Here is a 26498-nt window from a genome sequence, read left to right as displayed (position 1 = left end):
GAGTGGGAAATTAATTCATCTACTCCAGGTCTAGGTTATGGATAAAAACTCAAATCCTCTTTTTGTGGTGCTAGAGACCTGGGAGTTCTGAATCTGGAATCTGCATCCCTTAAGAGTTTTTTAGAGTTTTGTGATGCCGTCATTTGGAGAGACTAATGAAGAAGCCCAGGAAATCTTAAGAAGTTTTGTTTTCAGCCTGTTGCATAGTTATCTGTCATGATTAGCTGCATAACATGCTATATGAGATGCCTTTATTTCCTCTATTAATTTACAGTTCTTATAGTGGCTGGTGTTACTTATTTCAACTTGCTAGATTATAACCCATAAGTAATGGCAAATTGCAGAGATCTTCCTTCAAAGATTATGTCCAGTATTGAAGTATTTAACACTCAGTGGTTGAGACTGACACATCTGTCACTTTCTCCAAATGCTTCTTAAATTGTTTTATGCGTGGAAGATTTAATTATATGCTGCAGAAATGTTATTTCTGTATAATGTGTATTTATGTGACATGCAGAATGCATTGAGAGAGATTTCTGAGTAAACAAAATCCTAATGACTTCTGTTTCTGCATTTAAATGCTTCTGAAAGCTAATTTCTGTATGTCATCTTTCAAATGTGTTGTATCATTTGCTGGTGAGTACCACGGAACAGAAACTGATAGGAGGTGCTCTGTTAGAAAATGTTAGCTGCCTCAGTGTGTTAAAGCTAACTTATATTTGAAATTGCTTATGGAGAGGGATGGAGAGAATTGTTCACTTACAGCAAATCAGCACATTTTTACTATGATATAGAGACATCTTTGCAAATGACTGTATAATTTGATTCTGTTACATCATAGTTCAGAATTAATCACAAAATGTTGCTCTTAGAATACACATACCTTTGTACCCTTCATGTTTCTTTGCCACTTTGTATGCTTTGTGTATTGATAATTGCTGTAAGTTGTTTGTTGTTTTTTTTTGCAACTGCCTAGTGTTTGACTAGGGAGTTCTCTCTTTTGGCTTGTTTTTGCATGTCTTTCCCATTGCCCAGGGCATACCTGACATGGTAGATGTTTGGCTTCTAACATAAAGCACATCTCAGATATTTCTTTTATTGAGGGTTACTTTGTAAATTAATTTATCACCTTTGAGAATTATCTGTTTGTTCTTTTGCCCTTAGAACTCTTTATTTTGCCTTAGTAGATCTTCTGACTGGTGTCAACTTGCCAGTCTGAACTTAGTTAAGTCAATAATTCTTTCTATAAAGAACTTCTTAAGCAGATATTTCAGCTTCTTTGGTGACACTTTCCTTCCATTTTTTTCTGTATTCTTTTATTATTCTGCTTTTGTAGATGCAAATTGGAAATACCTGGCTTATAGCCTGTTTCTTTAGTATAGCTTCTAGAAATTTGCTTGTCTGAACACCAGTTCTGACAACCTTTAAGGTTGCTGTCCTCCAGAAAAGTTGGTGTAATGAAGCTAAGCTTTGTAGCAAGTGAAATCTATTCCTCAGTTCATTTAAACTCGATACTCTTACTCTTGTGGTGCTCTGTGGTCTTTGATTTTGCTAAAACTGAACAGTAGTTAATTCTAATGCCAGTGTCTCTGGTATTTGTTCTGAGAAATTAAAAATTTTAAGTGGGACTAGTGTTCTAGTGTTACAAACATTGATACCAGCCACTCTTCAAACTTGCTTAATTTTGGGGAACTAGGAAAGTTTCATAAGGAAGCAAAATAACCTCCGTTGAAATGTTATATTTAAGTCCTTTAACTTTTAGTCTAAAGCACATGGAATTGCTTATTGGGTTCCATGATAACAAAATAGGTTGGTTTTCTGTGTCCCGTAACTTGAAAGTAAAAATGTCCAAAGCTGCTTATCTCTAGGAAATTTGTGATACATAAGGGAATAATATTCTGTGGAAGTATTTCACTAAAAATGGGTTGTCTACATGGTACGTGCATGTGTAGAGAACATTAACAACTTATTCAATTTATTTTAAACTTAAAACTATGGTAGCTTTTAAGGATAGCTTCCATGTGTTCTCAGATTCTTCATAGAAATCTGTAAATGACTAGAGAGGAAGAAAGGGAAAAACTGTTGTTTGAGTAGTTTTGGAGGAACATGAATTAAAACAACTTTCACAGGTTGTGAACTGCTAGTAACTTTCAGTTACCTTTTATGGCTTTCTGTCAAGTGAATTAAGTTCACTCACAGGAATGGCAACATGTAAGTGGGACAGACTTGTGAAAGCATGTGGGGATGAAAGATGTCTAGTCAAAAGATGTCTTTTGTCTTTGTCAAAAGTTCTGAATCACTGAATCATTGTACTTGAAATGACAAACATTCACCATCACAGGTTCATGATTCAATAGTGTAATATTTGTGGGAAGTAACGTCAGTTTAATAGCTTGAGTGAAATGCTCAAAATGAATTTCTAAGATGCAAATTATTTGTTTTTTATTGTTTTTTATTTTTAGCATAGTGCAGATTACGTAATTCTGATGAACTCCTTTCCTAATAACCGACATCTATGAGAGCAGGTGCAAGTTCTCATTCTCTTAGAGTGGCCTAAGTGTTCCTCTTGCTTTGAGGAGGAAGCTATTTTTGAAGCTTTTTTTCTTTTTCAGTGGTTTCTTAGGTAGTTATAGGAAAACTTCTTTGTTATATTTGGGATCTGTGATAAAGGCTTGTTCAGATTTTCTTCTGTAAATGTGATCTTGGTTTTAGTAGAGGATAACATTTCCACTTAAAAAAAAAAATGCTAACTGTATAATAACTGCTAGTTAGAAGCAAATGTAGATCACATTGGGTTTGTTTACTGCATTCAGTCAGTGGTCTAATTAAATATTTATAACAAAAGGCATTTAAAGGATGCCAGCACTGACCACATTTTATGCACGTATGAGCAACTGAAATATATTGGAGATGACATAAGGGTCCTATGGTTACTTAGTTTGCTTATACAAAATAAAATTGTTTAATGTACAGTTAAGATCATTTTTAACCCTGAATTAAGAAAAGTATGATTGAACTTGATATGGATCAGATGTTTAATTATAGTTGGGCTTTTATTTGCAAGTCTTTATTTTTCGACTGTTCAGATGTGTAGACTAGTGTTTGGATAAACTTAAGAGATCTGCTTGAAGTATGAACTTTTTTTTACTTAAAGAAATACAGGGATGACAAATTTTACACATTTTGAAAACTTTGGTCCAGATTCAAGAGACGCTACGAAAAGTCATGTTTACATGTGAAGTCATCTCAAAGCCAAAGGAGAGACGAGCCTTGTGTGGAGGTCAGACATTAGTATGGCCTTTCAGGGCTGGCTGCCTTGGCACTGATCCTCCCATCTTGCTGAGGAGGGGGAGTGTGAGAGTGGCCTGGGGGCACCTGGCCTGCTGGGAGCTGGTCACCACACTGACTTCTACTAAGCTGAAGGGGAGGCTGTTGAGAAAAATGGTTACTTCAAACTGCTAGGGGAAGGAGTTACCTGTATTTCTGAAGAGTAAAACGTGAGAGTACTGACTTAAGATTCCAGCTCCCTTTTTCAAGTGATTTCGACTTCTAAGCTCCACTGACTCTCTGTGATGCTTTGGCAACTCATTGTGCTCATCTTATAAATGTGTCATTTGAAAGTTTTCTGATCTTCAAGACTGTAACGTCTGCTGAACAATGCAGTCTTGAAGCATCAAGTTTGGATTGTTGGAGAATAAAAAAACAATGCCTGCACTATTTGCTCTGTGCATACCTTTTCTCCCCCTTCCCTCCCCTCCCAGCCTTAACATTTTGTACAGTGCAATGGAGCTGCAGTGAGAGGCACACTTGACGCACTTGTGAGAGCTCTGTCTGCAGGACACAATAACTGCAGTGTTGCCAGGGCCTACTCAGAGGCAGTCGATGGCGTTTCTTTGGAATTGCAGTAGTGTATGGCATCTACTGGAATCTGTGGGATAAGCAAATGCAGAAATTCCTCTGAGCTGCCAGGCCTCGGAAAATGCCATGTTGTGGCCTCGCTGGTAAATGCCACAAATAGCAGAACAGTCATGTAGGGCTTGGTTCAAAAGGCGAGACTGCATGCTGTTCATGTTCAAATGTTCCACCAACAGGCTGTATTTTAACTGTGGAAAGAAATTCTGATGTTCCCCACCCCTGGTTATGTATTGCAAGCCAATTGCTCTAAAACATTTTGCCTCTTGTCAGCAGCCATCTCCAGTACAATTTTTCCCTAAAATCTGGCACACAGAAACAAGACGTAGGCCTGTTTTTCATTACCAGCAATAGGAAGACACAGGGTAACCATGTTTACATTCTCAGTTACTGGTGTGGGAAGGAAAGATAGAACTTCAGGGCTAATTGCGACTTACTTAAGCTATATTATTCAGAGCTGCAAAAAGCAGCCTTTTTAGGTGTGTGCTAAAACTTTTGTCTTTCATTGCTATTGTAAAATAGCAGACTACAATATTAAAACTAACCTCAAAAATATTTTTTGTTACTACAACAGATTTTTGAAGGAATTAACTTCTTTAAGACTTCGTTTTGATTTAAGACTTTGGTTTCTTTGACTTGCCCCTCAAAATCTTTGCAATGTTGACAGACCTATTTGTGCTCTGCTTATTGCTTGTATGGTGTTCCTACTGGCCTGATCACCTGCTTTTAGTGGTCTGCTTCATTTTTTTTTTTGTTTCTTGAAGATAACATGCTTTGGTTTTCATAGAGCCATAGAATGGTTTGGGTTGGAAAGGACATTTAGAAACCAGCTAGTTCCCACCCCCCCTGCCATAGGCAGGGACACTTCCCAGTAGACCAGGTTGCTCAAAGCCCCATCCTGCCTGGCCTTTAGGTAAAACTAAAGACTTATAAAAAACAACTTAAGAACTATTTAGCTGGAATTAAAGGTGTGCAATACTTAAGTTAAAAATGGTACTGAATTTTTCTTGTACGTGCAAGTCAACTTCTTTGAATTGGAAAATAATTTAAATGTCTTTATTTTTAACTGTGATATGTATAGCTTGAAAATATGATAAACAGAGTATCATAAGAAAGCTGATAGCTTTATAATCTTTTTTATTGGTACTTTAAAATTTCCTGACTAATCCCATCTAATTATAGTACCTGTTGTGCAGCCTGTTTCATCAGCTGAATATGTTCATAAAATTAAATGTTTACTGATAGTACTTTTCTTTTTTTCAGAAAAGAGCAAAAGGCCAAATACTGTTTGACAAAGTGTGTGAGCATCTCAATTTACTGGAAAAGGACTACTTTGGGCTGCTGTTCTATGAGAATTCAGATCAGAAGGTATGCCTGTATTAGACCTTTTGTTTTTCCCCTACATTGCTACTGACTTGAATAGTTTAGAGTGGGATATTTTATTAAATGTATACCTTTACAAACATTTAAGTAAACCATTACAAAACTTCAATTCTATTTTGCTGTAAACTTGTACTGTGTACAATATACTGATGTGTATGTTAAGATACCTAACAAAGATTCCATTTATTACTTCAGAGTGTGAAATATTTAAAATATACACATTTCTGGAAAAAAAATAATTGAATAGTTCCTAGGCTTTATTTTGGAATGGTAAAATAGTATGCCATACCTGCCAGTGAAGATAGGAAACTTTAATATCATTCCCTTAACAACCTGCCAAACTCCCCAAAGTTTGATTTGTAACCCTTTTAAAAATACAAAGACAAACAAAACTGATGATAAATAATACAAACAAATCTATCTTTAATCTGGCTTTCTAAAAATTTCACTGTCTTTTCTCACATGTGCTTAATAATGCTTTGACAAGGAGCACGAAGGACATCTTGTCTGTAAGTCTGTAACTATTAGGCCTTAATTGTTTCTTTTCCTATTAATTTTAAGTTTAGAAAAAAAAGTCATTTGAAAAGATGAGACTGGGGCTAGCCTCTCACCAGCATTGGATGCTAGCTTTAGTAATGAAGAGGTGTTTTGGTATAACTACATTCAAATAAGATCTCTTCAATACCTTTTGGTAGCATATTTTCTGTCATCTTTTACACTTGTTTGTATGTGGTGAGCACATCTAGATTGTTGAGTTGAGGAAAAAAATTTAAATCAGCTGTTGGTATTCATTCTACTAATTACTAAGAGCCAATTAGCTTCTCCCAGCATCTGAATGTTTGTGGCTAGTTATGGACTAGTTTTCACTGTCTGCTAACTAAAGATAAACCTTTATGATCTTTTCTATCATAAAGAACAAACTAATAACTGCAAATTGAAATGGAAAAAAATGTAATTCTTTTGATTTTAATCTCAATCTTTTTTTTGTGGCAGAAAGCATCCTTACATGAGTATATATACTATATACTCATTGTATATACGCATTATACTTAGTGAAGACGTTCTTGCTTTTTTTCATGTTTTTTTATTCCACTTTTGCATTTGAAATGAAGTCTAATTTAGTAATCTGAATAAATTTGACTTTTTGACAACTTCTATTCAAATACAGTTGTTTTCTAGACTTCTTTTGCTTTGCTGGAGACCTTTTGTGAAGCAAAGAGCAAAATACTTGATTCCTCTGGGTTAGAGATTTCCATGCGTAAAATGGGCTTGATGTATTTTTACTTGAATATTGTATTTTTGTTTGTGATTTATAAAGCATTTACAGAAATTGGACCATCTTCAGTGTAACAAGGAAGAGCATCCAAGTTGATCTTCTGAGTAATACCATAATCTATTATTTTTTGTTGTCATTTACAGTCCCTGTATTTGTGCTACTTAGTATTCTTGGCAATACATGGGTGTACACACACAGTAAAACATAGGACAGTCTCCTCACTGACAAGAAAGGAGATATCTAATAACAGATGTGGGATCCTTGAATTATACCAGGAAACAGCACATTTGAATAGGTCTTAAGTGGTGGAATTGGGGAGCCTTCGGCTTTTTCAAATAGAGCAGGAAAGTTTGGGATTGGTGCAGAGTATGTCAATTCTCTCTTTTCTAATGCACCTCTAGTTGGACTAACAGACTTCTTGGTATTCCTCAGTCATGTGAGTGGAGGAACCCAGTGTCATACCTTTAAAAGAGCCATTTTTTCTATATATATGAGGGTTTGTGTATATATTTCCATTTATCAGTGATACCTGCCTATATTGTAACTACCATATGAAGTTTAAGGCACACCAAGAATGATGTGAAGTTATTTGTCCAAATTAGCTAACCTTTCAGTGAACCACAGAAATTTGGTAGGGACAGTTACTGAAATATTTAAGCTTGTTCTGGCTTCCTTAGAAACTCTGGTCAACCAGCGGATTTCTTAGAAAGGTTGGTGAAAGAACTTCAGTTGGTGAAAGAACTCTAGGTGGTCTTTAGGCACTTAGTTTGCAAACAGATATTGAGCGGAGTCGATCTACTGTATTCCCTGGATTACTCACTCAGATGTCTTTCAAAGTCTGAGAGGGAAAAGGAAGGAGCATTCAGTTTTGGACCGGCAAAAGGCGGTACTTTATCTAAATTTCCCAATTTGAGTTTGTTTTCTAATTGTTCTTTGAATCTACAGCATTTGATGCTTGTTCAACAGGGATTGTCTGTTTTACCTATTGCTGTTCATTTGTAAGCTTTTCATTTTAATTTGATTTTCAAAGTTATTAGAGCAGTGCTTGTCTTGTACAATTGGCCTATATTTTACAAACTTAGGTACGTGTGCAAGATGACTGTTGTATTCTTTACTATTGTTTTAACTGACACTTCTAAAGGTACTGATTGTCTGGTTTTGCTTTCTTTCCTCAACAGTTAGCATTTTGTGATCACTTGATTAGAGATAGGGGAATTTGTGATGTGCAAAAGGCTAAGGAAGACACAAGGTTGTGTAATGACTTAAAGCCAAGAAAAAAAAATATTAAAAGGAAAAAAGTCCTAGTGGTCCTAGTTTGAGTTTTCTGGAACTCTTTAATAGGTAGGCAATTCTTGGAGTTCATATTTGAGATACGGATCAATTTTCTATTGTTTTTAATCTTGGTATTTAAATGCGTACCATCTGTAACCAGTTTTCTGTTTTCCTCCTCTGATTAAATAGAATGTAAGTACAAATTTTCTGATAAAACAAATTTAAAATTGAATAGGTTATCAAATCATATTTCATATGGCTTTGCTAAAGCTGTGGAAGTTTGCTTTGTTTCTGACCATGAGTACTTTAAACTCTGAGTTACAGTACTAGAGGAATACTAAAATCACAAATTGACCAAAAAAAGGTAGAAAGTATAAAGTAGAGGCAGATGATGATCTCGCTGTTAGAGACTGCATAGTTATAACTCTTTCTTACATAATAAAATCTACAGCAATATATTCAGCAAGACACTCTTTTGAAGATCCCAAGCTGAAGTACCACATTTAGGAATGTCATTTGTTGTAGTGCCTTTAGTCAATTGAGACTCCCAGAAGTCAAAGTATGGCTTAGGTGACCTATTTCATCTCCTGATGTGTAACTGGTGTGGATGTGAGGCTCTGCTGCAGCTCTAAGTTGTAGTTGCCAGATGAGCAGGAATACCCAGGTTTCCAAAAAAGACTTTGAAAGCCTGGGCTTCAGCATGAGAGAGTTGTGCCCCCCAACACCCAGCTGCCATTTCTTTCATGCTTGTAAATATGAAATTGTATGGCTACACAGAATGGGATCAGTAAGATAGATGCATGTATTTTTGTTATTAAAGGGACCTTTTTAATACATGGATGAAGACCTTTTATATTGTTTGTAGAATGTTAAACATTTGTGGTATGTCTTTTTAATAGATCCTGTGCTTTTGTCTTAGCACTTTCACATATATCTCAACTTCCTTTCATTCTTTTCTAAGAAAGAAAAAATCATATAACATCTTATGTATTGATTTAATTAATGGATGGGGGTGAGGATGCTGATCAGTTGTGTTCAGCAATATCTGCCACAGAAAGCCTAGAGACTTGGAGCTTTTGCTAGTTTTAGGGGCTGGCCTTCTCTTTTGTTCACCTCTCTGTATAAAGATCAAGTCTGAATTTTTTTCATCTTGGTACCAGTTATTTCTGATACATTTTTTCCAGTTATAATTATTGCCCCTTGAGATTAAAATGCAACAGATCTCTGACCTCCATCCCAGTCAGTATTACATGCTGAATGATGTGTGTTTCCTCATTCTTATGCAGTCATCACAGCCACTCATTTAGGAGCCAGCTGTTGAGCTAGACAGCAGCTGTGGGGTGTGGAAACTCAATGCCAGGCACTCTTTTGAATTAGAGCTGCTCCCTAATGCACCATTGGGGTACCATTGGAGGAGGAATCCCATTAACTTTTCTCTATGGGTGTTCTGTGCAGCTGGGAGAGATGTTCATATCAGACCAATTTTTGTTAGCTTTCATAGACGTTTTAAAGCTATTTAGGTAAAGTTAATAATTTTTTTTGTGGCTTTACAAATGTTATATTTATTCGTTTAAAGTTTAGTTAGTGATTTTATTGCATTACACCCTCAAAAGTTCATGAATGCTCCATTCATGCCGTAATTGGTCTGCAAAAGTGTTAGAAAGCTTGTGCTCTTATGTTCTGGGCACCAGCTGGAAATGCTGCTTTTCTGGATTTGTACAAAATACTGTTGTGCTGGTAGAGAACGTTTTGTTGTTCTTTGACAATTCATTACTTTGTCTTATCTATAACCTTACCATTCATAAATTAAACAAATAGATTTTTGCCTATTGGAGCAACGTAGTGTGCATACACTTTGCCTTTTGTGTTGAAAGACAGACCTGCCTATTCTGTGCTGAGGTCTATTTCAGGGTAGATTCTTCAATAGTGTTTGTTTTACTTGTAACAAAAGCCACAGATGCAAAACCACCCCCCCCCCCCCCCAAAAAAAAAAAAGTAATTACACATGTAAAATGGAATACAAATATCTGATTTTATTTGATAGAACAGTAATGAAAGTTGATGATGAAATCTGCTTCCAATAAGCCTACTGCAGGTTTGGAAAATCAGAAAATGAACTGTATTGAAAATAGTTTCATTTAAAGAAATAAATTTCTTTCTTTAAAAAGTTTATTCTCATTTTGCAGCATATTCTGTTTTGTATGTTTTCTTCCACTTTGTAAAAGTAGAGGTAAAAGATAAAGCACTGAAAATAACATACTCATGCATTCTAGTTTTCTGCTGTAATTGTCACACTACATAACTATTTGTTACTTTATACTACCCTTCGTCTAAAATTTAGGAGTTTAAGATAGTTTTAGTTACCTTTGTAATCAGAAGAATATGGTAATCAGAAGAATATGGCTTTGTATTGTTTGGGAATGGAGTTAATACCAAAACTGAAAACCAGGATGATAATTGTAGCTGAAATGGGTCTCAGCTAAAATCTTTGAAGACTTCATGTCTTCCGAGGCCTGTCCTTGTCAAGGTTCTTCCAGCAGGTAGTATTTTTTCTGATTTAAGCAAAATGAATTTTGTCCAGATATCTTTGAAGGAATGTTGTCTCTTCCTTTATAACAATATTATGGACTGTGTATCTCTGGAATCATTGTAACAGTTATGAGATGTAGAGGTTGCAGGCTTTTTAAAGCAAGAAATGTGGAATTATCCATGTGTTTTAATTAATTACACCTATAACAAATGATAGTGTTTTGGTTTTTGCATTTTTTCTAAAGAGCATTTGTCTAATGTAGACATTCTGCATCAATGACAAAACTAGATTAGATTAAGGTCATTTACAACAACAATCTTAGTATTTTGGGTCATGTTCACAGAAGCCATGTCCTTTACCAGCAGAGATAAACAGTAAGTAAGGATTTGCTGCAGTGTAAAAATACCATGTGTTTCACGTTCTCCTAATGCATATAGACCCATAAAAGTGTGGTATAGCACACTGTGTTCTTGAAATAGACTTATTTTGAGTTGGAAAGTGTGCAGTAGACTGACTTATATGGTTGTGGAAAACAATTATTGGTGTCTACAGTTTGGCGTCACAGACTGAAAGGTTGAGTCACAGTGTACTCAATACCTGGTACTTGGCTAGGTTAGGCAAGAAACATTGACAGAGATGCATCCTTAGCAACGTTTGTGCTGGCACTGAGGTCCCTGCTGACCTTGAGGCCGCTGTTACCTGCAGTGGACTGTTGAAATGCAAATGTTGACCTTGACCTTGCAAGTTAGTTGCTAGCTCCTCACTACTTTGCACACTTCTGCTAATGAAGCATACTCAGTTTGGCTGACAGACTGGCTGTGTGCGCATATGTGTGCATGTATTTGTTCATGTATGTTTGTGTGTCTGTTTATGGGAAATAAACATTCAAATGCTGTGTAAAGTAAATGTTCAGTAACTGCAGTTAAAAGGCTTATATTTCTAGTCTCTTACTTGATCTATTTTGTAATATCTATGGGTAAAATTTGTAAACAGGATTGTTTGAATTACAGGTGAATGCATGTTACTGATTTCTCATTCTCAAATTTCAAAGTTATGTTTTTGGATCAATCACAAAAAAAAGTCTCTGCATAAGTAACAATAGTAATTGAAATGTTATAACCACCTTAATAGGTAGTACAAAATACTATATGCTATATGGAAAATTTTCTTAATTTGCATTGCCTAAAATAGAGCAAAGCTTATAGTTTTTGAACCTTGTGTATCAGCATTAACATCGTACAAGTTAATAGGGAACTTTGCTGTGGGGAAGCTCAGGAAAAAAAAAAAACATGAAACTTGATTATTTTTTTCCAAGCACCTTTGAATGTTATCAGAGCTAAAATGTATATAATTTAAGACAACAGGAATAGTAGATGTCTAGAGATTAAGAGAAATCTCATATTAAATGACTCTATATGGGTATGTAAGTGCTGGCATGTAGAGATTATGTAGTTGTTCATGAAGTCTGCTTATGCCAATAAAAGGAGAGAAACAATTGTATTTGTCGAATGTAATGTGCTAGCAAAGACTGTCCAATTTACAAAATTACAGGGCATAAATATTCTAAAGCAATAAGATAAGCCATGAAGGCAGTGGCATCATACAGTATCACTTATGTGCATAGATGGGGAGACTTGCTAGCAAATCACAAGTTCAATTTTAGAATTTTCTGGGAAATTTTAAAGTAGAACAGAAGTCTAAACAATACCATCTTTGCATCGTATGAAACTTATGAAATTACTTCATTTTCTCTGTGAAATTATTTTAAATGTTTGTTTTTTTTTTCAGAACTGGTTAGATTCTTCAAAGGAAATTAAGAGACAAATTCGAAGTAAGTACTTATGTATTTGGATGTTACGTTCCCTTTTTTTTTTGCTCACAGAAAATTTCTTCCTAAACTCAGTAGTCTGGATGTTGATTTAATTGAAACAGCATTAAAAGAATTTATATCTGATGACATTCAGCCTTAGAACAAAAAGCAAAGCTTCTATTTCTGTCCACTGTACAATAAGGAGAGAAAGGATTGCTCAGACTTCTGCTGTAGAAGTTAATGTCTATAGTGGCTGCTGACCCAAATTTTTCTGTATTGCATTTGACTAATCAGTAGATACCTTTTGCATCCCAAAACAGTAGATGTTACTCAAATTTTGATGCTGATATTTGGGTTATGAGATGGAAAAAGTTAACTTGCAGAAATGGTCGTGGTTGATGCTGTAAGGCTTTCAAACTTCAAAGACTCACCAGAAGAACATGAAACTACAAAATAAGAATCAGTATGTCTTACAGAAGGTGTATATTTTTTTTAACCTGATCAGTCCAGCACTATTTCCACAATGGAAATGGATTAGAGAGAGAGCACTTGGAACCTCAGACTACTCCCTGGAATGTTTGACTGAATCTGTTTAGATCTTTCTGCTTCCCTTATGAAGTATACACAGAGTAACTTATTTTACTCTGTTTCCATAAAAGTCTGTCAAGTATTTCACTCGGCATGTAGCTTTTGTAGTAGACAGGAGCAAATGGTGAGTATGTGCAGGAAATACTCTTTCTGAGCTTAAATGTCTCAAAATAAGTAGCCACTATGAAAGGCTAGACAACTCTTAACTGACACTCTTCTCATTGTTTTATGTTTGTGGCCAATATGATTTTCTTTTTATGTTTTTGTTTTTTTTTTTTTGGTGGAAACATTATTTCTAAGCAGCTGACAGGAAATGTAAGTGGGGAGAGAAAGCAAATTTTTTGAAGAGGTGATGATAATAAGACTTGCATGTCTACATTTCCAACACAACAAGAATGTTACTTAAGAAACTGACTTTGATCTCTTCTGGGGCATATGATCCAGTGGGAGTACTTGTAATTAAGAACAGCATTGTGCTAATTACAATGGTTAACAAGCGGTTTCTTTACTATTTCTAACTTCTTTGTAACGCAATGCTCGCATTTTCCAAAAATGGTAGTGGTGTTAATTCTGTTTCCTTTAGACCTTTCCCAATTGGTGAAATCCTTTACTATGTTGAGGAAGGTGTATTTTTAATTTTCAGTGGATAAATTAAAGTTACAGAAGCTTCATTGACGACTATTTTTTGGTCTAATATGCTGTTGTATAAACAAACTAGTCCAATTAAAATGGTGAATGTACTTGCATGCTTATGCAATTGCAGAAGCCATCTGCAATTGCCCTTTTAATAATGGAGAAGTTGCAATACTTATTCCATAGAAATGTGAGGTCTTCGGTTAATATATATATATTAGTAGTCAATATATATAGTAGTAGTTTCATTAGGTTTTAATATTTGACAAAAGACACTGATACTTTCCATGCTACTGTCTTGAGTAGTGATCTGCACGCTATAGAGCATCATCTACAGCTATCATGAATCTGAAATGTAAGAACTGGCCTGATATTTGTTTGGATGCACTACATAATGTTTTTTAATACTGTGTAGTACGTAGCCCAAATATATTTTAAAGGAATCTGATTTTTCATTCAACATGAAGACCTGTGTTTCTGTATTGGAGATCAAGTCCAGTTTCTTGAATTAGGCATCACAATTGAAATTTTTTCTCTGGTCTGTAGTATTTCTGAGTTCATACGCGTACTGCATGAAGTAAACAACCAAGTGAGAATGCCATTTCAAAGGTTTCTACAATGAAACTTGCTTACACTGATTTGCAAGTAATGAACATACTGTTAGTTGTGTTCTTTGTAATCACTGTATTAAAATTTCCAGATATTGGAATGTACTGTGAAAGCAAATTTTCTCTCCCAACTACGTGGGTACTAAGTAATGAGGTTTCTCTTTGTTTCAGGCTTAGTTCTAGTCAAGAATGGATATCTTATGTACAAAAAAAAAATTCAGTTAAAATATATTTAAGATACCTGTAAAACCTACTAGCCCATTCGAAATGAGGAAAGTCATTTCTTTTTCTTATGTATAGCATAAACTGAAGCACTAACATGCTAGTTGAGCATATCTGGACAAATATATTGATCTGAACACTCAAAGGTGTTGAATTTGGAAGTGGAGTTCAGCATGTCACTTTTCAACTTAATATTTATAATAATCTGTGTCTCTTACATGTGAGCAATATCAATACTCCACATATGAGACGCTTGTGTACCACCCTGGGGAAGATGAAATTAGAATCCCGTAGTCTCCAGCAAGTCATGGTCTGCATCAGGCTGTCTGTTGCTGAGATTCAGGGTCCCCAGGTTTTGTGGTCTGTCATTTATTCACATTGGCCTTTGGCTGGGCAATTATATTGGACCTCAGCAATTACCCATATACCAATGTTGCTGTAGCTAATGAACTTGGTCCACAAATTACTGTCTCATTTCTCAAGGCTATGAAGGTGGCAAAAAACTTGTTTGGCTTCACCCAGCCTGATCTCTTCAGGAAAATTAATTCATGACCTTTTTTAAACTCATGTAATTGGATATCCACTGGTATATGATAAAACCTCTAATTCAGTTATGGACAGGTATGACATTTCTGTCACTAGCTTGGAAATTGATACATCCAAAGTGGATTCAGGCTTTCATGAAACTTAGAACTTCAGCTCTTGCATATAGTGAAGGGACAAACAGTAGGCACTGACTTTGGAAAAGCCAAATCGCAGATTTCATGGAAGGTATGGTGTTTTACCTTTATATAAAATTTAATATGAGGTTTTTATCTATGCAAGATGTGGTACATGCAGTTTGTATATAGCACATTCAATTCAGTTTTCTGAGTTTTTCTGAAGTCATTCTCAGTGTAGAAGAGTTGAATGAGTAAGCCACATAAAGCTGGTTTTACTGTAGTATTAATTGCAATTGAAGATCAATCTCCTGTCTGCAGTTTAAATGTTCACAATTATATTGTGGGTGAAGATGAGAGAAGATTAAATTCGTAAATAAAATTCTGTGAGAACAGTGTAATACAAATTTAGAATTTTGCAACACTGTACTACCACATTTTACAATTTGTACTTAGTGTGAAGGGAAGTTAGAATTCATTAAGGAAAAGGATTGCATTTTAAATATACAACTCTGATTTTATTGTCAATGAAACATGGCAAGCTCAGGTTAAAAAAAGCGTATATATACGTGTATGTAAGGTCACGTTAAAGAAATAGATATAATAAAATAACGTAAATAACTATGCATGTGTAAAATTTGTACCTAACTTCTAAGCACATCACACTGGAATGTAGTAGTGAAGAGCAATAAGCACTGTGCTAAGAGAAGAGTTGTCCTGTGGAAGTGTTCCTGTAAGTCTGCTAGTCATAAAAATTGTTTTGCAGTTTAGAGATGTCTGAGTTTGTGAGCTGGATCGTGTTGGTCCAAAAAGGTCTGGCTGCACTCTGGTTTTGTTAATGCAACTTTGAAAATGTGGGCTAGTTGTACAGCTACGATATTGCTTTGACTCCCTGGAAGGTAATTTAAGGTATATTATAGGCATAATTTTCTTATCTTTATGGGGCATTTGACATCTGTCTGTGAGCAGTTCATCTGTCCCAGTCACACAGTACCCTAAAAACGTTAGCTGAGAGACAGGGATCATGAGTAAAAGCTATAAATGCCGTCTCTGGAATAAAAACTCACTGATTTCCAGTGTGAATGGCATGAATCATGTTAATTGTATGTTGTTAGCTGGTTAGTTATTGCGTTCTTTTTCTCGAAGAATGTGCCTAAAGCTGCCACAGAAGCATTTTTGAGGTAACAAACTGTCTAGAAAAAAAAATTTGACATTTCTGTAGCACATACCATTAAACATTAAGACAGAGAGCCTTATCAGGAACAGAATGCTAAATATCACTTTAATATCAGATTTTTTTGTTTTTGCTGTCAATTCAAAGTGCCAGTAATAGCATGCATTGTTGTGTGAAGACAATTGTTTGTGTGCCTCTGTTATGTGGCTGTAAACAGTATGCTGTATTGAAGTATAAATATAGCCTGTGCACATTGTAATACTATACTAATTGTAATAAAATGATGGGTTATGTTCTGAGGATAAATGTGTTTTTAGGTAAAGTACCAGGTCATCAACTGTCCAGAAATTATTTAGTAGAAAATCAACTACAACATTTTTCCTGTGGATTAGTTGTGGGAATTAGTATGAGCAGACATGATTCTTTTCATGTAGTCTGTGGATTCAGAGGATTTGTGCTCTTTTTAGCTTTTAGAAGCTTTTTTTCTTTTCCAGCAGTGTCTAGGTCTCCTAGTTACAGAGCTTTCTGAAAGCTAACAGTAAAAATGCTGACAGAAAAGAGAGATAGGTTAAGGCCAAATTTATCTGTGATTAGCTGAACTGTAGTCTTAGACCAGGAAAAATTGCTTCGCATCAGGAAACTGTTCCATTCCAGGAAAACATTGTCTGGTTGCTACCTGTGTGGAAGGACACATCTTACTTCCATCTTTCCTGCTCCAACCTCCTCCACAGTACCTGTTAACATAACAACTCTTGCTAAACACTGTTTGCATAGATATTTTTGGCTCAATTGCTTCTTGCCATCAGTTTGGTTTACTTAATATTAGCATTAAATGATGGTGCTAGTCTCCTGGGAAATACATTAGTCCACTTCCATCATTTATTCCAGATTTAATTCTGTTTGTTTATAGTATATTTATAAATTATTGTTAGAAACTTAAGATATTTTTCTTCATTCTATCTTGCACTAGACAGCGATAGATAATGGAATGAGGTGTATGTTACCCAAATCAGTACTATGTGTACATCAGATAAATTAGGCTTTCTTGTTCAAGGCAATGTACCTTATTTTGTAAGCCAAGCTATCATCGTCCTAACAAATAATTGATAACTGGGATCATGAAGATACATTATATCCCTGTACTCCCAAAAGGAAATAGTGACTTAGCAGCCAGGGAGGATGATGTTCACAGTTAAGCAGACTTATGCAGAAGTTAAAATGCTACAGTGAATAGTCACGTCTGAAAATATGAAGTAATTTTTGAAACGTTGAAGTACATATCTTGACACAAAGCATCTTTTCACTTTTAACAGCTGTGAATTTATTATTTCTTTATTTTTAGGAAAACAACCTTAAGCAAAAATGTTAGCACCTGTAGCATAATGTTGGAAATGGCATTTTGGTCATTTCTTTTTTTAAAATAGACATTTTTTGAAGCATGATTTATCGGAGTATGGCAACTTGTTAAAATCTTATTTAAGAATAAGATATTCAAAATTTAAAATATTTAATAATAATATTTAAAATCTTATTTAAAATGTTTGAATTTGGAAACTTCTACATTTTGTCAAATTATTACTTTCCAATGAACATACTTCTCTTGCACATAGTATTATAACAGCAACATTCTTAGAATGGATTTTCATTATTTGAGTGACTTAAATGTTTCAGATTTGAAAGTTGTTCTAGAACTAGAGCTATGATTAAAAGCAGAATTTTATGCTTTGTCAAACTATTACTCTAGTTTTAAGTGCTTTTGTATTTAAGATAGGCAATCACAATTTTCATATGTGAATTAAAAAAACATAATTACTATTATAGTTAAAGGTATTATTGTTTAAGAAAACAAATGATTTTAAAGGAGAAATGGCTAGTATTTGTCTTCTATGCATTCAGTATGAAAATGTAATAGTTTACTTTGTCTTTCCGTTGTATGCAACACAGACTTCATATTGACATCTGAAGTTCATAGTTACTGTACGGTCTTTCAAACTACAATCAGTTTAAACAGGGAGATAATTAGCCTTGGAAGAGTTGGAAATAAATGCAGATTTAGTGCAAGCAGCTATTTATATTTGAATACAGAATATCTGAAATGTTTTATGGTTATATATTATGGTAGTGTTCACATTAAAAACTTCTGTTGTTTACATAACTTATTGTTAACATGTTTAATTTTTAACATGTTATGTTTTAGCTTTCACTGTATGTATGTCTGATAATGAATATAATGAATGGTTCTTGCTAATATACTCTCAAAAGAGGAGAAATAACTTTCAAATATTTTCAAGGTTTCAGTGATCTAAAGTTTGCACAACTGCCTTGTTTTTTTCTGTAAAACTCTTTGCTTGCTTCAACAATTTTGAGATTAACAATCAGATGTTTCCTATATTTAGGTTTACCTTGGCTGTTCACCTTTAATGTGAAATTTTATCCTCCTGATCCTTCACAATTGACTGAAGACATCACTAGGTATGTACAGTTCATAATTTTTAAACTTAAAAGTTACTGCTATTTTATCAAATTAGGCTTCTTCACTTTCTGGATGCCATAACAAGTTCTGTTACTGTAGAATGCTATAGATGTTCTCATATCAACTACTTTCTGGAGTGTGGGCACAAAGGAGTCCCTTGGCATGGAAGGCATCTTGAGGAAGCAGGAGTACCTAGCAGGGTATCTCTCAAAAAGAATGAGAGGCCTTTGTTTCTTCAGAAAGAAGAATTTAATGATAAGTTGGGATATGATTTGAGGGGAATGCAGGAGGGGCAGATGAGATGGCACCATGTATGAAGGAAGACGGTGGTTTGTTTTTGGACTGCTCCTTTATTATAAAGCAAATGATGGTATGGGGGTGGTGTTTTGGAGAGCAAAGCTTAAGGGGCCCAAGGTATTTTAGTTATCATCCAGCTTATGTTGTTGAAAATGTAGTATTTGTAGTTTAAATAAAACCATAAAACATGGAAATAATTACCTTGCTTAGAAGGCAATGGGATAAGATCTAATGAGATCTAAGAATGAAGTACTTTCTAAGCACCTAAAATATAGCATTGTAAGACTAACATAAGGAGTGTAGGCAATAGGCTCACTTCTTCAGGAGTTACGGCAAACCTAAGCACTTTGTTTGAATTTGGAGTTAGTTAATTCTGGTGAGGTGGGATATGTCATTACATACTGCATTTAATCAGTTCTCTACACAAAATAAGATAGCTACATGAGTCTGTAGTTGACATATTACTACAAATAACCTAAGACACTTAGTATGCAGTGTATTTCAACTGCGTCTGTTTAGTTTGAAAGTTTTCAGTGTCAGTTGGCGTTCAAATTGCATGTTCAACTGATAAAGTGTTTTTATGATTATAGCTTAAAGCTAAATTCCTTAAAATTTGAACTTCACTTATAAAACTTTTTTTAATTAAATATCTGTGCTAGGGCATGATGTTTCCTGATTGTTAACTTGCTATATTTGGTAGAAGACTATGTGCAGTACTTGAAATAGTAAATTCTGATATATACGTGGTTTAAGGAAGGCAATTATGGTTTCAGTAATAATACAGATTTCTTCTGTCTATTACATTACTTGATGAGCTAGTGACTGTAAGGTATATAAAAGCTAGAATTTTCAAGCCAAAGGGAAATTTCAAAGGAAATGCATGGTTTTTACTTAGACACTTGCAGTCTAAAATGAAAAATGAAGGAGTTCTTAAGTCTACTTTTGTTACAAATTAAATATTTTTTTATTCATTCACATATTTGAAATCAGAATTTTTCTTGCTCTTCAGATTATTTATGAAAAGTAATACTGTCTCAAAAATGGAAGTGAAATCAATTTATTTTGTATGTCATTATTGCATAGTAAGGTGTAACGAATTATTACTGTATTGGCTTACTTTAAAAAATGTTTATGTTCACATGTATCTGGAGAAATTCTGCCATATCTTATATATTTTAATTGGTAACTATTCATCTGTTCCCGTTTTTCACCCCATCCCCCCTCCTTTTCTTTGTCTTGCAGATATTTCTTGTGCCTACAGCTTCGCCAGGATATTGCTTCTGGTCGACTGCCATGTTCTTTTGTGACTCACGCACTCCTTGGTTCATATACCCTGCAGGCTGAAATGGGTGATCATGACCCAGAGGAGCACCACGGTGACTACATCAGTGAATTCCAATTTGCACCCAATCAAACTCAAGAAATGGAGGAGAAAGTAGCTGAGCTACACAAAACACACAGGTCCGTCAGATACAGTGGGATGAAATTAAATCATGCTGTCATATTTGTTACCATTTCTCTTAAGAGCTTTTAAACTCCTAAACTGAAGCCTACTGTTGCTATGGAAGTCTCTTGCTACATAACTGGAGTCTCTTAATTCCATGTGTTTCAAAATCTCAATTTGAAAATAGTAGCTTCACTAAGATATCAGAAGAGAACATTTGGAGAAAATTTTTTATCCAAGCATATGAAATAGTTGTCTAATTCATGGCAATGTAGACATAAAAATATTTTGAAAGTGAATATGGAAACCTAGATTAAAGGAATATAATATGCTCTGAAAGAACAGTTTAGCTGTTATGTCAAAAATGCTATTGATACCTTACAAACTGACATTTTTCTGTGTCTGAATTGCAGAATTCCTGTTTTGGTTCTTTGTTCTTTTGACAATAAACTCAAGGTTTGTTCAATGGTTTTAGGGGCTTGACGCCAGCACAGGCGGACTCCCAGTTCCTAGAAAATGCTAAGAGACTTTCCATGTATGGAGTGGATTTACATCATGCCAAGGTATTGGGGTTTGATTTGGTTTTATAATAGTGCTTGGTATTAAAGAGCATAGTGTATATAGATTACTTGATTTGAAAGTGTTTGGATCTTCAATGCTTTCATATAAGCCTTTTATCTCTTGGTCATGATAATTATTCTGTTAACAGCTTTGACATCCTTAAAATTTATTTTAAATTTAGTTTTATTTAATGCACAGACATATGTGCATCCTAGAAAGAATATTCTAGAATATTCTAAGTAAATTTTAAGTGTCTGGGCTTTGATCCAAAGAGAGTTGGGGCTATAAAGTAAAGCCTAAAAAAATATGTAATTATTTCTGAAATTCCACCAGAGTTAGAAATGAGGAGTATGGGTGGGAAGAGGTCTTGAGGGAGGGTACTTTTCAGAGGCTTTTCTTTTTCACCCCTTTGGATGAGTCAAATCAAAATTGCATTACTATTAGGATTTTTTAATGTAAAAATCCAACAAGCCAACTAACTCTTGCTCCCCTTTCAGTCCCTCCCACAAGTCCAGAGCCTCAAATCTTGAGGAAAATTAATGCATTGTAAGCATATCAATCCTATATATAAAGAAGAAGAAAACCAAGACTTCAAAATACTGGAGAAACATTGGACTCCTACAGAAATTTTGTGCAATACATTTGCAATTTTCCACAGACTATTCCTGTGTTCTCTTAGAAACACGTGATAGAAATATGCTTACATTTTTATTCATGTACATTAAATATGTCTGGAATATTTATGCATTTTCTAATAGAAGTGCAGCATGGCAGTACACTTGTTTGCAGCACTTTAAGGAACCTGCATACTTAAGAGTTTTATTGAGCTTTCCTTTGTCATAGTGAAGTATCTGAAAGCATTAGAACTGCTGTTTGCCAGAGTCCACTTGCAGTTAATTGTTATGCCGGTAAAGCAACATTTAATGACAGTGTTAGCATTTGATGCAGTTCATTTGTTGCTTGTGAGGACATAAGATTATGCCATATTACTCTGCAGTGGTACAGCATATCCAAGCCTTATCAGTAAGTGATTGGTTCTGTAACCTGCTAAACTGGCATCAAATGCTGTCAGTGGCACAGAACACTAAGAAACCCTGCATGACAGCGCTTTGATTGAAATTATTATGCTGATATTTTCAGCCAGCTATCCATTGGTTCCTGTATCATCTTAGGAATAGTAGGTGAATGTAAAAGATCACTGTCACCAACTTGCTCTGACTGTAATTGATTGTTGGAAAGATCTGTTCTTACTTTCACTTCTTTTAGTATTAGAAATCAAATCATTGGTACACCCACCGTACTTCTCATAGTCGAGTTCGTCCTTATTGGCAGAATATCTAAGTTTCCCAGAACTGTGGTAAGTGCAGATAGAGGAGTGCCAGTCATTACTGGAGTCCAAATCCTTTCTTATAAAATTGTTACGCTTGGTCATTTCTTATTTAACAATCTCATTGTCACGTTTCATATTCAAACCTGAAAGACCAAGTCCCATTTGCCTTCTTCCCTCAAGGTTTGCCTGAGATAATTACTTGTTTGGAATGTTAATAAACTGATTTTTATGAAATTGTCTCAAACACGATAGGATTCTGAAGGTGTGGATATCATGCTGGGTGTATGTGCTAACGGACTGCTCATTTACAAAGATAGACTCCGGATCAACCGCTTCGCTTGGCCAAAAATTCTGAAGATTTCCTATAAGCGAAGTAATTTCTACATCAAAATCAGGCCAGCTGAAGTAAGTAATACCTTTCTGTCTTGCCTTTTTTGTCTGATCATTTCTATCCAGCAACAGAATAACAGCCTCAGTTTTTACTGGGCATCCTGGAAGGCTTATGTTGGATTCGAGCAGAATTTAAGAGGGTTTTATTTTTCTCATCAGATTTTACTGCTTGTATTAAACACTTCTGATTAAACGCTTCTGATGATTAATGAATGACTCCAGCACTTTTTTTTTGGAGGGGGAAGGTAATAGATGCAATCCTGTAACTTATTTGTACTGCAAGTAAAGCTAGTTACGCTGGCCACATTTTTACAAAATTGCAGTCCCTAGGGAGAGTCAGCCTCTCTTCCTCTGTGGATATAATTGTTCACTAAATGTCAATGCCGTTAGTTTTATGGACGTAACCAAAGACCTGAGTTGTCCTGTAGGGAGCTCTAACTTCCTGTTAGCTGCTGTGGAAATATTGAATTCAACTTTTTTTTCACTTACCGTTATAAGGTTATGGGAGTCAATGAAGGAGGGAGGTTTACATTTTGAGCACATTTTAACTGGAAATTCTTTGTAGAAAACAAAATAATGAACTCTTTAAAGTATACCCTAATATGTTTAGGATGGTTTTTGCTGTGTGAATAAATAAAGCAAAAGATGTTGATGACATTGCAGAGCTAAATGGAGGAAAAGGTTTGAGTTTATTCCTGAATTATTCTGGGCAAGTTATGTACTGTCTGCTAATCTCAAATTTAAATTCATGAAAACTTTAAATGGCAAGTCACCTTTTTTCCCACAGCCTTGTATAAAAGCAGTACTGCTACTTTATGCTGATACAAAATCAGCTGTAGCACTTATAAACAATTAGGCAAGTTTTAAAGATATATCTTTAAATCTATCTTAATTTTAGTTCCCAGAACTCTTAAGTGCCCCCCCAAAAAAATATTAGCCTCTGCACAATCTCATAAAGCTAACTCATCATTTCTCAAAGCATTTATTTTATGTTTGCATACACCTGAAGTTCACAGAGCAATTCCCAGACCTTGTTTTGTTGAAAAAGGATTTATTAAAGTACAGAACACTATCAGTTTGAAATCACTGAAGTATTTTAGTGTAAATAGACTTTACATGAAGTGACAGGAGCTGTATTTAGTTTGAAGTCTAAATGACAGTAGTGCAATACTTACATTGTACTTTTGTAACTTCTGGAACAGATGTATAAACAGATGTAATATTTTTGCTAAAAATAGATATATAATGAAATGGATCAGTAAGAGTGACACTGCAATATGGATTTCAGACTGGTATTGAATCCAAGGAAAATGTGCAGCACAAACTGCAGTACAATTATTTCATGCAGTTTAAAAGTGTATTGGGCTGCTAGTCAAAAAATTAGCAATTAGCAAGGAACACTGAAGTAGTATTGGATTTCTCAGAAGAGTCATTAGTACAGATAGGAAGTGATAATGTGTTTATTACCTGTCATGACTAGCCCACCCAGTATAATTATATTAAAAGGCTGGAAACTGGTATTTTTGAAGTCTTACAAACTCTTATGACAGGAGAATTACTGCTTGTTATAGTAATGGAGTTATCTGAACTCTGCCTTCTAGTTAATAGCCAGCTTAAGGAAATAGGTTAATTTATTTGTGGATTCTTTCCAGCTGGAACAGTTTGAGAGCACTATTGGGTTCAAACTGCCAAACCACCGGGCTGCTAAAAGGTTATGGAAGGTTTGTGTGGAGCACCATACTTTCTTCAGGTAAATAATTCTCTGCTTCCCCCATTTTGCCAGGTATGCTCATATCTTTCTTTGAAAGGATATGAGGAAAGTTGAGAAGGTTTATCCCCTCTTTTCCCCTACATCCTCCCTCTATTAACACCTCTTAGAAGACATCCTACGAGTCACTGACACGGAATTACCAGTTCTGAAGGTCTGAAGTACAAATAAGTGTCATTTAAACTTTCAGCATGCTACCAGTATGGAACTAAACTAGTAATCATACATAGTATTTACTGAGAGATCTACTTTTCAGAACAAGCTAGAGAGCCAATAGACTCCTTCAAAAGAAGCTGTGGGTTTGACAGTTAATCTTTATTCACTGCAGTTTTTTCAGTATCTTCTGCTGTTTAAATGCTTACAGCTGAATTTTTGCTTGTTTATATAAACTGGACTGAGTTCACAGTCATTCTTTAAAGAACAGAGAATCACTTGAATGAACAGAGTGCTATTTGTTTATGTAATAAACCCTAGCTTAGAATCATAGAATATCCCAAGCTAGAAGGGACCCACAAGGATCATTGAGTCCAACTCTTGAATCCCCAAAGGACCACCCAAAAAATTGGACCATGTGTCTGAGAGTATTGTCCTTAAGCACTTTCATAGAAGTGCTTAGAATTTTCTCTGCATTTTTTCTCAGTAACTGCCAAATGCACAATTCTGAATCAATTATGGAAACTACAGTCTATTTGTCAATGACTACTTTAACAACAGAGTTGTTTCTCTTTCTACTTCCAGCATTAAGTAATTTGAAAAATCTTCATTCTTTTTTTATAATAGCACAGTCTCCATGAAGGAATGCATGTACCCATGCAGCTCAGGAGTAATAGATTTAGGCTGAATTTCTTATGCATTGAATAGGCATCGAATCTAGGTTTCTCACTGTAAAAAAAAAAAAAAAAAAAGGGCATGTAAAGGGTTAAGCTTTCTCCTTCAGTAACTTTTTAAATAAAAAATAGTGTTTTAAGATGGATCCAATCCTGTCGCTGCACTCTAGGTATAAATTGAACATACGTGCTAGGCAGAGATATTCAGAGAACTTGAGGAACATGATGCTTAGACAATTCATATGTAGAACTGTCTCATTGGACAGTTTCTGGATTCAGATTATCATTGAATGTAGAATATAGTTGAATGCAATATTAGTGTTTATGTTGAGATTGACAATCAAAGTACTTAATTTAAAAACACTTAATTTGAAATGATTATTTTTTTCATGCTTACTAGAACTCCTTAGTTAAGTTTATTAACCTAAATAGCCCATCATTCTATATTTCTTCAAAATCTGAAGTCTGCTTTGGCTGGTGATGTCTGTTACCACAAATGGCATACAGTTCTTTTCTGCAATGGCAAGAACATTAATGCTTTTCAAATAATTCATGCAGTGGCCTGCATGAACTATATTTCCTATTTTTACAGTAATAAAGTGGACCTAAATGGAGAAGAAAATCTCATGAAGTCAAAAATCCTAAACTGAGAGCTACCATTTGCAAATATAAAACTTCTCAGGAGTATTAATATACATCAGATAATCTTACTACAGATATTCTGACATAATAAAATTAATTGGATTTCAGTCCAATCAGAAGTGGCTTTTCCTAATCAGGCATGACATGATGACAAGAATTATGTAACACATACTTCAACCATTCTGTAAAATCCATATACTCCACTGATGTCATCAGACAGAAAATCCTCAAAACCTCTCATCCTGATTTAAAAACAGTAAAATAAATCCAGCTCTGTCTCCAAAGATAAACGGCAGAAGCAATTGCTACAGTGCAAGCTATAGTTTTTTCATTTCGTGTGTATTGTTCGTGTGTACCACAGTAAATTGTATTAAATCTAGATGTACATTTTTAGCTTCCAGACCTCCCAGCATGCCCTATATAACATTTTAAGAATCCTTGTATTATTTGTCTTTCCAATGTTTCAGTTTTTCTCAAATAATAATTGCATTGAGGTCCACCTTCTTATAAAGTATGGGAAATTCACTGAGCATGTGAAGTCATTTATAGAAATTTGCAATGAACTATACTGAAAATGACAACTAGAAGGCACTGGATTTGCTTGTATCAGCTCAGCCTTATAGGATTCCAGTAACGTATTCAAAGAGCAATAGCTTGCTTTAAGAAATACTGTCAGAATATATACCTACATTAATCTTT

General features: G+C 34.9%; 1 protein-coding gene across 50 annotated transcripts in view; it reads left to right on the top strand.

The window, feature by feature from the left end:
- The window catches only part of EPB41L2 (erythrocyte membrane protein band 4.1 like 2), a 109315-nt gene that overhangs the window by 52225 nt on the left and 30592 nt on the right, over window positions 1–26498 (top strand). For all 50 annotated transcript variants that reach the window (XM_040553749.1, XM_040553742.1, XM_040553740.1 and 47 more), the window contains 7 exons: window positions 5176–5280; window positions 12162–12204; window positions 18464–18539; window positions 20080–20298; window positions 20757–20844; window positions 22425–22577; window positions 24215–24312. In XM_040553749.1, coding sequence (XP_040409683.1) covers window positions 5176–5280; window positions 12162–12204; window positions 18464–18539; window positions 20080–20298; window positions 20757–20844; window positions 22425–22577; window positions 24215–24312 — 782 coding nt within the window. The remainder of the gene's footprint in view (window positions 1–5175; window positions 5281–12161; window positions 12205–18463; window positions 18540–20079; window positions 20299–20756; window positions 20845–22424; window positions 22578–24214; window positions 24313–26498) is intronic.

Source organism: Cygnus olor, chromosome 3 (genome assembly GCF_009769625.2).
Source record: "Cygnus olor isolate bCygOlo1 chromosome 3, bCygOlo1.pri.v2, whole genome shotgun sequence".
In the NCBI taxonomy this organism is placed as follows: domain Eukaryota; kingdom Metazoa; phylum Chordata; class Aves; order Anseriformes; family Anatidae; genus Cygnus; species Cygnus olor.
Note: the sequence above shows the minus strand (reverse complement) of the source record. Positions and strands in the feature narration are given on the sequence as shown.